Genomic DNA, 13,150 nt, shown 5'->3' with positions numbered 1-13,150 from the left:
TTTGCGTAAATGCCAAAGAGTGTGTTTGCTGGGTTATATGGCAAAAACATGTTTGCTTTTGTAAGAAACCACCAAAGTTCTTCCAAAGTGGCTGTATGATTTTGCATTGCCACCAGCTGTCACTGCTAATTGGGCAGACCTCCTTTAGAGATGTCACCAAAGATAGTGTAATGCTCTTCACTGTAGGCATTTATGATCTACATAAGAATAACAGTGGATTCCGGGTCAGTGCTTTTATTTTATCCTGCCAAGTTCAAGAGAAAGTTTTTTTTCTTATTCTAGGAGAAGACTGTTATGGTAAATTAAAAGGAAGAGATATATAATTACTCTTCTATCGGGGAGGAGGAGGAAGGAAACACTGATGTAAATGGCAGAAATTCAATAATTTAATTCCAACTAAAGAGAATGAGAATGTATTGAATTCAGGAATGGAATGTAATGAGAAACTCCACTGGTGGTCTTCAGGCATGGCTGAATCCAGTGTCTCAAATGACATCATCAGGAATACGTTCCTCCCATCCCTCAACTCTGTGTTCCTTGGTGTGGTCTTTACTTTTTCCACTTGGTAATACGAATGTCCTCCAATATCCTCTTTACAGCCAGAGATACCAGAGAAAGGAGAGCTTCTCTGATAGTTCCATCAAAATTCCCAGGGATGACTCTGATTGGTCAGCCTGTATCACATGCCAATTTTCTTGATCAAGGAAGTGGGACCATGTGATTGACAGTTTCTCTGAGTATAAGACAATCTATTCCTGAAAGACAAGAGTGTTGGGGGAAAAGGCAACAGATGTCAACCACAGCATGCTTTTTTCACTTTACTGGTTATTATCTCTTTTTAGACTCCCTCAGCACTGGACAGCCGAGACTACGAAGGACTTGGGACCCTTTCTAGTACTTTTCTCAGGAGATGAATTAAGCTCTATAGCCACAAAGGTAATGTTGTGCTCCATCTTAAGAAGGCGGAAGGAGTTTGAAGGGGAGAGAAAGTGTGGTCAATTATACTGCGGTCTAAGCTTCTGGAAGCTTCCTCCCTGTCTCAAAGAGCTAAGATGTTTCCAGCTCCATTCCAGGATGTGCAAGGTTCTGGAAAAGGGAGTGAGGCCACAGCTAAATGAACTCAGGCCCTTTTGTGTGGCCCCCCAGGCAGATGTGTGCAGACGGGCATCACTTAGCTACCACTCTGCTATTAGTGTGCATCTCACACCCACATCTGTTCTGGCTCTCACACTGGCTGGTGCCCTAGGCACATGCACATATATGTCCAGTGTATGCAATCACATGTGCAGACACATTTAATCCAATAACAAGTCTTTATTGATTATTACATTTGGGCATGACACTTTTCTTGGAGTAAGGCTCCAGAAGTTAGATAGTCTAGGTCAAGGGACATGGAAAATAAGCATGAATTAGTCATTTTTGCTGTGTAACAAAGCCACACAATCTCAAGGGCATAGAACAATTCGCATATGTTTCTTGCTGCCTGATCTGTGGGTCACTGGAGCAGCCCTGCTCTATAAGGCTGCATTTGGAGCCCAGCCTCTAGGACTTGTTCCCACCATGAAGGTGTGAAACTACCAAAAAGAGAAGGGATAAGTACAATTCTCCTTAAGTCCTAGGCTGGAAATTGACACGCTGTCACTTCTGCCACACTCCAATGGCCAAAGTAAGTTACATGACCAAGACCAACTTTAATGGGGCAGGAGGTGGAGGGTAGGAAAGGAGTGAATGTTTGCTGAACGACACTCAGATTCCCCACAAAGCATATCCACAGACTCTCATACCTGCACTTTCAGGCGCAAGGTACACATGGTCACACATACTCAGCAGGGCCTGAACACACAGAACATCACCTACGATTACACATGTGCAGCACACATTCTTAAGTCCAGTCACAGTAAAATCATATTCTGGATGTCCAAATATATGGTTATAAGCAGTTGATGCACAAATGTTTATTTTTATTTTATTATTTTATTTTATCTTGAGATGGAGTCTCCCTCTGTTGCACAGGCTGGAGGGTAGCGATGCAATCTCGGCTCACTGCAACCTCCGCCTCCCGGGTTCAAGTGATTCTCCTGCCTCAGCCTCCCGAGTGGCTGGGATTACAGGTGCCTGCCACTATGCCCGGCTAATTTATATATTTTTAGTAGCTATGGGGTTTCACCATATTGGCCAGGCTGGTCTTGAACTCCTGACCTCAAGTGATCTGCCCGCCTTGACCTCCCAAGTGTTGGGATTATAGGCGTGAGCCACCTTGCCTGGCCCTGATGCACAAATGTTATATATCCATCTATTTTTTTCCTTCCTTGTTTTTTCTATGTTTAGATGTTTATTATTTTCCATAAGTTATTGGGGTACAGGTGGTACTTGGTTACAGGAGTAAGTTATTTAGTGGTGATTGGTAAGATTTTGGTGCACCTATTACCCGAGCAGTATACACTGCACCATATTTGTAGTCTTTTATCCCTTGTCCCCCACAATCTTCCATCCAAGTCCCCAAAGTCCATTGCATCATTCTTATGCCTTTGGGTCCTCATAGTTTAGTTCCCACATATCAGTGAGAACATACATATATCTATCTAATCTTAAAAAAATCAACTTCTGAAATTGAAAAAGTCTTGTATCAACACTGTGAAATCTCAAAAACACAGTGTAGAATTTTAAAAAAACCCAGGTTGCAAAAGAATATAGTAGGATATGAAGTAAATAAATAAATACTAGCTGAATTAATTTAAAGCATATGTAAACCAAGTTTATATGTAAGAGAAGTGTAAAAGTGAATGCCAAATTCAGAGTGACAGTTACTTCTGGGGAAGGAGGAAGGCAAAGAGTGAAGGAGGGACTTATTATTTATATTGTGATGTTTTATTTCTTAAGCTGGGTTGTGAGGACATGGGTGTTTTGTTGTATTATTCTGTACACTCTTTTTTTAAATACTGGAAATGTTTAATAAAACAAGTAATACATGCTCCTGATTAACAAATTCCAATTGCACTAAAGGTAATAGGATGAGAGGCAAGTCTCCCTCCCACCCCAGACTTGTAGTTCCCTTGCTTCCCTCTTCAGAGGCAGTTGCTGTCCCCAGTCTCTTCTGCATCCTTTCAGAAAAATCCTGACTACCTATATAACAAGTTTTATATACGTGTAAAAATATCTATATAACAAGCCAACATGGTGAAACCCTGTCTCTACTAAAAACACAGGAGCATATATACACTCTTCTTTAAAAAATACAAAATGGGCCAGGCGTGGTGGCTCACGCCTGTAATCCCAGCACTTTGGGAGGCCGAGGCGGGTGGATCACCTGAGGTCGGGAGTTCAAGACCAGCCTGACCAACATGGAGAAACCCTGTCTTTACTAAAAATACAAAATTGGCTGGGCGTGGTGGCACATGCCTATAATCCCAGCTACTAGGGAGGCTGAGGCAGGAGAATCGCTTGAACCTGGGAGGCGGAGGTTGCGGTGAGCCGAGATCGTGCCATTGCACTCCAGCCTGGGCAACAAGAGTGAAACTCCGTCTCAAAAAAAAAAAAAAAAAAAAAAAAACAAAATGGAAAATACCATTCACTCCGTTATGCACATTGCTTTCTAAAAGTTAACTGTCTTAGAGCAGTTGCTTTGCACCTTAGCTGCACATTAGAATCACCTGGGGGAGATTCCAAGATGGACCAGTCCATGGTATCTAGCCCAGACCAACTAGTCAGAATCTGTAGGAGCTGGCTCTGGGTGTCCCAGGTGATTCTTATGTACAGTCAGGGTTGAGAACTGCTGGCCTAGACGGTGACTCTAATTCTGAAGATGAGTCTAGAAAGGGGAGATACATAGGCTGAGAGGCTTTCTCTCTGGGTGAGCTGGGACCCAGAGAGGCATAGCTGTTTGTAGGGCTTGATGAATTCTCTGGGCCCACGGACAGGCCTCCTAATAATATCCCAAGTCTTGACAAAGTGTATTCGTTCTAGATGAGAAACGGCACTTTCTCCAAGGCAACCCAAAGTCCCCTAAGTCCCCTCATTGCTAGTCTCCATCCAGGATGTTGAGAGAACCCTTCTTCACCTCCTTTTCATGATAAATGTTGTTAGGCAATTCTCTTTTTCTTTTTTGAGACAGAGTCTAGCTCTGTTGCCCAGGCTGGAGTGCAGTGGCACGATCTCAGCTCACTGCAATCCTCGCCTCCTGAGTTCAAGTGATTCTCCTCAGCCTCCTGAGTAGCTGGGATTACAGGCATACACCACCATGCCCAGCGAATTTTTATATTTTTTGTGGAAACAGGGTTTCACCATGTTGGCCAGGCTGGTCTTGAACCCTTGACCTCAGGTGATCTGTCTGCTTGGGCCTCCCAAAGTGCTAGGATTACAGGTGTGAGCCACTGCACCTGACCTGTGTTAGGCAATTCTTGCATTGCTATAAAGAAATACCTGAGACTGGCTAATTTATAAAGAAATTACTATAAATGGAATACTATGTGGCTGTAAAAAAGAATGAGATCGTGTTCTTTGCAGGGACATGGGTGGAGCTGGAGGCCATCATCCTTAGCAAACTAATGCAGGAACAGAAAACCAAATACCACATGTTCTCACTTATAAGTGGTAGCTAAATGATGAGAACATATTGTCACATAGAATGCAACAGCAGATACTGCGGCCTATTGGAGAGTGAAGGGTGGGAAGAGAGAGAAGATCAGCAAAAATAACTAATGGGTACTAGGCTTAATACCTGGGTGATTACATAATTTGTACAACAAGCCTCCATGACACAAGCTTACCTATATAACAAACCTGCCATGTACCCCTGAACTTAAAATAAAATTAAATTTAAAAATAAAAAATAAAAAGGGCCAGGCGCAGTGGCTCATGCCTGTAATCCCAGCACTTTGGGAGGCCGAGGTGGGCGGAACGAGGTCAGGAGATCGAGACCATCCTGGCTAACACAGTGAAACCCCGTCTCTACTAAAAAATACAAAAAATTAGCCAGGCGTGGTGGCGGGTGCCTGTAGTCCCAGTTACTCAGGAGGCTGAGGCAGGAAAATGGCATGAACCCTGGAGGCAGAGCTTACAGTTACTTGAGATCGCACCCTGTACTCCAGCCTGGGTGACAGAGCGAGACTCCATCTCAAAAAACAAAAAACAAACAAACACCGCCAGGCACAGTGGCTCACATCTGTAATCCCAGCACTTTGCGAGGCCGAGGTGGGTGAATCACTTGAGGCCAGGAGTTTGAGACCAGCCAGGCCAAGATAGTGAAACCCTGTCTATACTAAAAATAAAAAAAACTTAGCCTGGCTTGGTGCTGCATGCCTGTAATCCCAGCTACTCAGGAGGCTGAGGCACGAGAATTACTTGAGCCTGGGAGGTGGAGGTTGCAGTGAGTGGAGATCCCACCACTGTACTCCAGCTTGAGTGACAAAGCGAGACTCTGTCTGGAAAAAAAAAAAAAAAAAAAAGGATCGATTGGCTCATGGCTCTGCAGACTGTACAGGAAGCATGATGCTGGCATCTGCCCAGCTCTTGGGAAGGCCTCAGGAAACTTACAATCATGGCAGAAGGCGAAGGGGGAGCAGGCACGTCTTACTTCGCCCCCGCAGGAGCAAGACAGTGATGGGGGAGGTGCTACGTGCATTTAAACAACAAGGTCTCGAGAGAATGCTCTCGTTATTGTGAGGACAGTACCAAGGGGATTGTATTTAACCATTCATGAAAAATCTGCCCCCATGATCCAATCACCTCTCACTGGGCCCCACCTCCAATACTGGGGATTACATTTCAATATGAGATTTGGGTGGGGTACACATCCAAAGTATATCAAACATAAACTTTAGTAAAAACTTTGAAATAGCACCAAACCAAAAAAGGGGTAGGTACATATACATTTTTTTTTTTTTTTTTTTTTGAAACAGGATTTTACTCCCATCGCCAGGCTGGAGTGCAGTGGCATGCTCTCAACTCACTACAACCTCCGCCTCCTGGGCCCAAGTGATCCTTCTGCCTCAGCCTCCTAAGTAGCTGGGATGACAGGCGCATGCCACCATGCCTGGCTAATTTTTGTATTTTTAGTAGAGACGGGGTTTCACCACGTTGGCCAGGCCAGTCTTGAGCTCCTGACCTCAAGTGATTTGCCCACCTCGACCTCCCAAAATGCTGGGATTACAGGTGTGAGCCACTGCACCTGGCCTAGCCTACATTTTTTGTTGATATTATCAGATTGCTCTGCTAATACTGCACAATTTGACAGTCCCACAGAAAAATGAATGTGCCCAACATTAAGTATTAGCACTTTATTTTATTTTTGACTATCTAGTGAAAAGTGATGTATTTATGTTTTTTAGCCTTTATTGGATTTTTATTGAGGTTGAGTATCATTTTATAGGATTCTTTATAGAGACCACATTAGTGGGACTAGGGATTAGATTTATATGAGAAGTTGCTATAACAAAGAATGAAGGCAGTAAGTAGTGTGACGGTTTCAATTCTGATTTCAATCTGTATTTAAGGGGCTTTAATTATTATTCATCTTCTTTCATCTTCTCTCACACAGTTTCCTGAGATCCTTCTACAAGCAGCTTCCAAGATGGCCAGGATCTTGCCCCCTAAAGAATTCCTTTGGGCTGTCTTTGGATCTGTTCGGAACAGCAGTGACAAGATCCCCAGCTCTGACCCTATGCCTGGTGAGTGTTTCCAGGGTATCTGAGCCGCTGCTGGGGTGGCAGTGTTTTGGGCAGGGTCTCTGACATCAAGAGGCCTCCTTATGCAGGGAACTGGATGAAATGTCTGCAAAGCAATAGAATGACAAAATCTATAGGCAAAGGATTACATTTTTGGGTCAGGCGCGGTTGCTCAAGCCTGTAATCCTAGCACTTTATGAGATTGAGGCAGGCAGATCACTTGAGGTCAGGAGTTTGAGACCAGCCTGGCCAACATGGCAAAACCCTGTCTCTACTAAAAACACAAAAATTAGCCGGGCATAATGGTGCGCGCCTGTAGTCCCAGGTACTCCGGAGGCTGAGGCACAAAGATTGCTTGAACCCAGGAGATGAAATTTGCAGTGAGCTGAGATGGTACCGCTGTACTCCAGCCTGGGTGACAGTGAGACTCTGTCTCAAAACAAAACAAAACAAAACAAAAAAGAGTTACACTTTTGTAAAGTAACCTGGAATCATGTCCCATACTCCATACCCAGGCTAGTAGGTTTAATGAGTGAATTCGTGTAACAAACATTTCAGTAGGATTGACTTAAAGGACCAACATGGATTAATGGTTTAACATTGCAGTGACAGGGCTGAGCTGGCTAGATTTCACTCCTGAGTCTGCCACTTACTGGCTGTGTGGTTTTGGGTAAGCTCTTTAACCTCTGTGTGCCTCAGCTTTCATCCTCTATCAAATGGGGATAATGAAAGTCTCTACCTCACTGGGTTATTGTGAGAATTAATGGGTTTAAGCCCAGAAACATGTTTACAAGAATGTCTGGCATGTAGCAGACCCTTAATAAGTGTTAGATATTTTTAAAATTTGATTTTAAAAAAATTTTTTGAGGTGGAGTCTCACTGTGTCACCCAGACTGGAGTACAGTGGCATGATCTCGCCCCCCGGAACCTCCGCCTCCCAGATTCCAGCAACTATCCTGCCTCAGCCTCCTGACAAGCTGGGATTATAGGCATGTGCCACTACGCCTGGCTAAGTTTTGTATTATTAGTAAAGGTGGGGTTTCACCATGTTGGCGAGGCTGGTCTTGAACTCTGGCCTCAGGTGATCCACCCGTCTTGGCCTCCCGAAGTGCTGGGATTATAGGCGTGAGCCACTGCGCCCCCGCCTAAAATTTGATTTTATAGAGGCAGGGCCTTGCTTTGTTACCCAGGCTGGAGTGCAGTGGTGCAATCATGGCTCACTACAGCCTCGACCTCCTGGACTCAAGAGATCCTCCCACCTCAGCTTCACAAGTAGCTGGGACTACAGGCATGCACCACCACATCTGGATAATGTTTTATTTTTTGTAGAGATAGGATCTTGCCATGTTTCCCAGGCTGATGTTGAACTCTGAGACTAAAGTGATCATCCTGCCTTGGTCTCCCATAGTGCTGGGATTATAGATGTGAGCCACCATGCCTGTCCAAGTGTTAGATATTTTATTATCATTACCCTGCACCTACTAAGTGCAGACTGGGGCCAGGCATGAGGAGACAAAGTTAATGAGATCCAATGGTAGTAGTTGACAGTCAGTGCTTGCTTTCATCCACCCAACAAATATTAGTTAATCACTAATTATGTGAACAAAGAGCTTACTTTCAAATGGAGGGTAGCAAGACAATAAAGTCCATACATAAGTGAAATATATGGTATATCATATGAAAAGTGCCAAGAAGGAAAATAAAGCAAGGGAACGGGCCATGAGTGTTGGGAGGGGGACTATCATGTGAAAAGAGAACCATGAAGGAACGTCTCATTGAGAAGGTGACATTTGAATGAAGACCCAAGGGAGAGTGCGCCATGTGAATATTTTCAGTTAGAGTCTTCCAGGCAGAGGGTGCGACAGGATCACTTCTGTGAATGGGAGGTAGGGACCAGTGTGTTTGGAGGGGAGTGAGAGACAAGGCCAGCCATGTAGGGACTGATAAAGGAAACCCTAATGACTTGGCTTTTACTCTGGATGGAGGCATCATGTGACATCGAGCAAAGAAGTGTCACAATTGGATTTATGTGTACCTTGGGTGATTATCCCTCATGCATTATATTGTTCTCCCGTTTTGTTTTTCTTGGTGAATGTGGGGATTTTATTGGGTAATGGAGGTGGCTCTCAGTGGGATGGATGGGGAGCTAGAAAGGGGATGGAGTGGGAAGATGATCTTCCCCTGGAGTTTGGCTGTCCTATGGCCAATCTCCTCTCTGACCATCCCCAGCCAAACTCTTCTTGGTATTCAGACGCTTCTTCTTTTCTCTCCTTCTCTGCCATGCTGCTCTTCTGCTCCTCTTCTCTTTATTCATCTGCTCATCTGCTTATATGCTCATGGAGCCTGGGGTTTGGGGTTTATATGGGTACAGGATAGTGGGATGTGGCAGGCCAAAAGGTAACACTTGGATGTGAAAACAGGAATGCCTATTCCATTTAGGGCTGTGGATTTCCAGGCTTGGGTGTTCTCTTGTTTTTTAAATGAAGGAAACTGGGGCTTAGGAGACTAAGGGACTTGTCCAAAGTCACAGAGTTAGTAAATGGCAGTGTTTGGATTTGTACCCAAAGCTGATGGTGAGCACCACTGGCTCCCACTGCCCTCAACATCTGGCAGTCCATGTCATCATATTGCAGAGCTCTTACTGTGTGCATGTGGTACACAAAAGTAAGGCTGTCCACGCTCAGGGGAAGGAAGCTCTGGTATCAGTGCATAGTTTGAGTGTTCTTCAGTTGGTTCTGGGTATTAATTGCTGCTATGCTTTAGTGATTAATGAATTAGCAGAATTACTGCTTGGTTTTATATTAGTTTGTGTGTGTGTGTGTGTGTGTGTGTGTGTGTGTGTGTGTGTGTTCATTCACCCACAGATATTTGCTGAACATCTACTATGTACCAGGCTCTATTCTAAGCCCTGGACAGACATGGTGATAAGACCAAGTCCCTGATGTACTAGTCAACCATTCTGCCCTCTCTAGTTCTGTGCTACCACTGATGTTGTTTTCACTAGAGAGTGGGGTAGGGGTTGGCCTAGGGAGGGATGGATCTTTAGTCCCTTCCAAGTGGCTTATGATAAAGATGTTTGAGGACCACAACTGGCATCTTTGATCTGGTCTACTTTCGCCTCTTGATTGGAATGCAGTGAATTTCCATTGAAGGTGCAATGAGAAGAGAGAGGCCATGGGGCTTTGGGAAATGCCCTGGCCTTGGGTGGGGTTGGTGCATCTGTCAGCATCAGTGGTGGTCTGCTGCTAAGACAAGAAATCCATGGTTGCTCTTAAGGATCCTAGAGTTTTCTCCCAGGTTGGGCACATCGGAGCCAGCAAAGACAATATCTCATTTGCATGTTGGTTGGTAACTGGTTTGAGTAGGTAAGGTTCATGTTATTCAAAGACCAAAATGGCTGTTTTTCCTCTTGCCAAGGGAAGTGCAAAGGGCTCATTTCTCTTTTCTCTTGGGATGGGAAATCCACAGCCCCCATTATGATTTTCATGGACAGCAACTCATCTTCCTAGTTTTTATTTTTTATTTTATTTTGACACAGGGTCTCACCGTTACCCAAACTGGAGAGTAGTGGTATGATCACGGCTCACTGCAGCCTTGACCTCCCAGGCTCGGGTGATCCTCCCACCTCAGCCTCCTGGGTAGCTGGGACTACAGGCATGTGCCATCATACCCAGCTAATATTTTGTAGTTTTTTTTTTAGAGGTGAGGTCTTGCCATGTTGCCCAGGCTGGTCTTGAACTCCTGGGCTCAAGTGACCCTTCTGCCTTGGCCTCCCAAAGTGCTGGGATTGAAAACATGAGCCACCATGCAGCCCATCTTCCCATTTTTATAGGAAGGCTCCTTCATAATTTTGGAACCTTTATGCTAGGTTGCCAACTCAAAGGCATAGGGGGTGAGGTAGGCAGCAGAAATTGTGTATTGAGTGCTTACTGTATGCATGGCACTGTTCTAAGTGCTTTATATATAACACATTTAGTTTTCACAACCATGCTATGAGGTGATTTTATTTCCATTTTGTAGACAAGAAAACTGAAATACAGAGAGGTTAAATAGCCTTGGATTTGAATCGAAAGTCAGGACTGTTCACCACCAGCTCTTACTGCCCTCAAGGAATTTGTAGTTTAATTGTAATGTTGCACTGCTCCTAGTTTGTGCATGTGGATGTGCAAAAAGCTGACATTTCCATGACTTTGTTACCCAATAATTAGCAAGAAATGGCAGAAGTGGGATTCAGTCTAGTCCCTGGGCTCCTGCTCTCCACTTTTACTCTATAGTCCCTTCCATGCATAAATCTGGCGAAGAAAGTTACTCATTTCAATACACAGACTAACATTTCCTGAAATTCTCTTTCCTCTTCTCCTTCCCTGCATCTCCCCTTTCTTCAGGTTGCCATGGAGTCGCAGCCCCCTCTTCCGATGACATCTTCAAGTTGGCCGAAGCCAATGCCTGCTGGGCCCTGGAGGACCTGCGGTGCATGGAGGAAGACACATTCATCAGGACTGTGGAACTGCTGGGAGCTGTCCAGGGTTTCAGCCGGCCTCAGCTGATGACCCTGAAGGAGAAAGCAATACAGGTGAAGCCCACCTCAGGGAGGAAATGTTAAACCGAGGAAAAAAGAAAAACACCAAAACCAGTTCAGCATTTCTGCACATAGAGCCCTCCTCAAGGAGTTTTCACATATATCATCTTGAAATTTTACTGCATCAGCTCAGTGATATTGTGATCTCCTTATCTGAGAAAGGAGGAAATTTCCAGTTCCTCCCTCTTAGGACTGTGGCAGAGAATGGGATGAGATGTGTCTTGGCATCTAGCAGATGCTCAGTGAATAAAGTTCTGTGGATGTCCCAATGCCTCTGACCAAGGCAGTTTGCAAGAATTAGCCCTTTTATTCCTTCACATGGAGAGCCCCAGCTGCTGCTCACAGCAGGTTTTCTCAGAATCTGTTGCAAATTTGTCTGAAAATATAACAGAAAGGAGTAAAAAGAGGACTGGAAGTAGTTTTCCATCTTTAAAAAGGTTCTTTGTTGGCTGGGTGCAGTGGCTTACGCCTGTAATCCCAACAATTTGGGAGGCCGAGGCGGGCGGATCACGGGAGGTCAGGAGTTTGAGACCAGGCTGGCCAACATGGCAAAACTCCGTCTCTACTCAAAACACAACAATTATCCAGGCATGGTGGCATGCGCCTGTAGTTCCAGCTACTCGGGAGGCTGAGGCAGGAGAATTGCTTGAACCCAGGAGGTGGAGGTTTCAGTGAGCCAAGATTGTGCCAGTGCACTCTAGCCTGGGCATCAGAGCTGAGACTTTGTCTCAAAAACAAAATAAAAGTAGGCTGGGCACAGTGGCTCATGCCTGTAATCCCAGCACTTTGGGAGGCAGATTACGAGGTCAAGAGATCGAGACCAGCCTGGCCAACAAGGTGAAACCCCATCTCTACTCAAAATACAAACAATTAGCTGGGTGTGATGGCAAGGACCTGTAGTTCCAGCTACTTGGGAGGCTGAGGCAAGAGAATTGCTTGAACCCGGGAGGCGGAGGTTGTAGTGAGCTGAGATTGTGTCACTACACTCCAGCCTGGTGACAAAGCGAGACTCCATCTCAAATAAATAAATAAAAAGAAAAAGGTCGCTTTGTGGCCTGTTTTAGCTTTTTTTTTTTTTTTTCTTTTAAGACAGAGTCTTGCTCTGTCACCCGGGCTGGAGTGCAGCAGCACGATCTCTGGTTCACTGCAAACTGCCTCCCGGGTTCAAGTGATTCTTGTGTCTCAGCCATATGAGTAGCTGGGACTACAGGCACAAGCCACCACGCCTGGCTAATAATTGTATTTTAGCAGAGATGGGGTTTGTTTGGCCAGGCTTGTCTCGAATCCCTAGCCTCAAGTGATCTGCTCACCTTGGCCTCCCACGATGCTGGAATTACAGGCATAAGCCACTGCTCCCAGGCCCATTTTAGCTCTTTACATGGTTGTAGAATATCTAGTTACCCTTAAGGGTTAAACAATTCAATTTCTTAAAATTATAAATATAACTGTATTTGTGTATTATATGAGTACTTCAAGTTTATTGTAGAAAAGTCAGAAAATAATAAAGAAGAAAATCAGTGATAATCTTTTACTTACTGTTGATATTTTGATAAGCATTGATCAACAGATAAGTACTGTTGATATTTTCGTATATTCATTTGAAGCTTACCAGACTCCGAAACTGTGTATATAAAAATATTACTTTGTATATTTCATACACATATCTCATGTTCTACAAAAATATTACACTTACCTGCTATTCAATAACTTGCTTTCTACACCCAACAGTACAGACTGCATATTTTTTCATATCCAAAATGTAAATCTATGTCAGTATTTTATTTATTTATTTATTTTTTGAGATGGAGTTTTGTTCTTGTTGCCCAGGCTGGAGTACAATGGTGTGGTCTCAGCTCACTGCAACTTCTACCTCCCAGGTTCAAGCAATTCTGCCTCATCCTCCCAAGTA

At 44.4% G+C, this 13,150-nt stretch overlaps 1 protein-coding gene across 2 annotated transcripts in view; it reads left to right on the top strand.

Moving 5' to 3' along the window:
* The window catches only part of OTOA (otoancorin), an 81,017-nt gene that overhangs the window by 50,140 nt on the left and 17,727 nt on the right, over positions 1–13,150 (top strand). For both annotated transcript variants that reach the window (XM_025370732.1, XM_025370733.1), the window contains 3 exons: positions 843–936; positions 6,536–6,665; positions 11,048–11,235. In XM_025370732.1, the coding sequence (XP_025226517.1) occupies positions 843–936; positions 6,536–6,665; positions 11,048–11,235 (412 nt within the window). The remainder of the gene's footprint in view (positions 1–842; positions 937–6,535; positions 6,666–11,047; positions 11,236–13,150) is intronic.

Source organism: Theropithecus gelada, chromosome 20, assembly GCF_003255815.1.
Source record: "Theropithecus gelada isolate Dixy chromosome 20, Tgel_1.0, whole genome shotgun sequence".
In the NCBI taxonomy this organism is placed as follows: domain Eukaryota; kingdom Metazoa; phylum Chordata; class Mammalia; order Primates; family Cercopithecidae; genus Theropithecus; species Theropithecus gelada.
The sequence above is the reverse complement of the archived record's forward strand: the minus strand, read 5'-3'. Positions and strand labels throughout refer to the sequence as shown.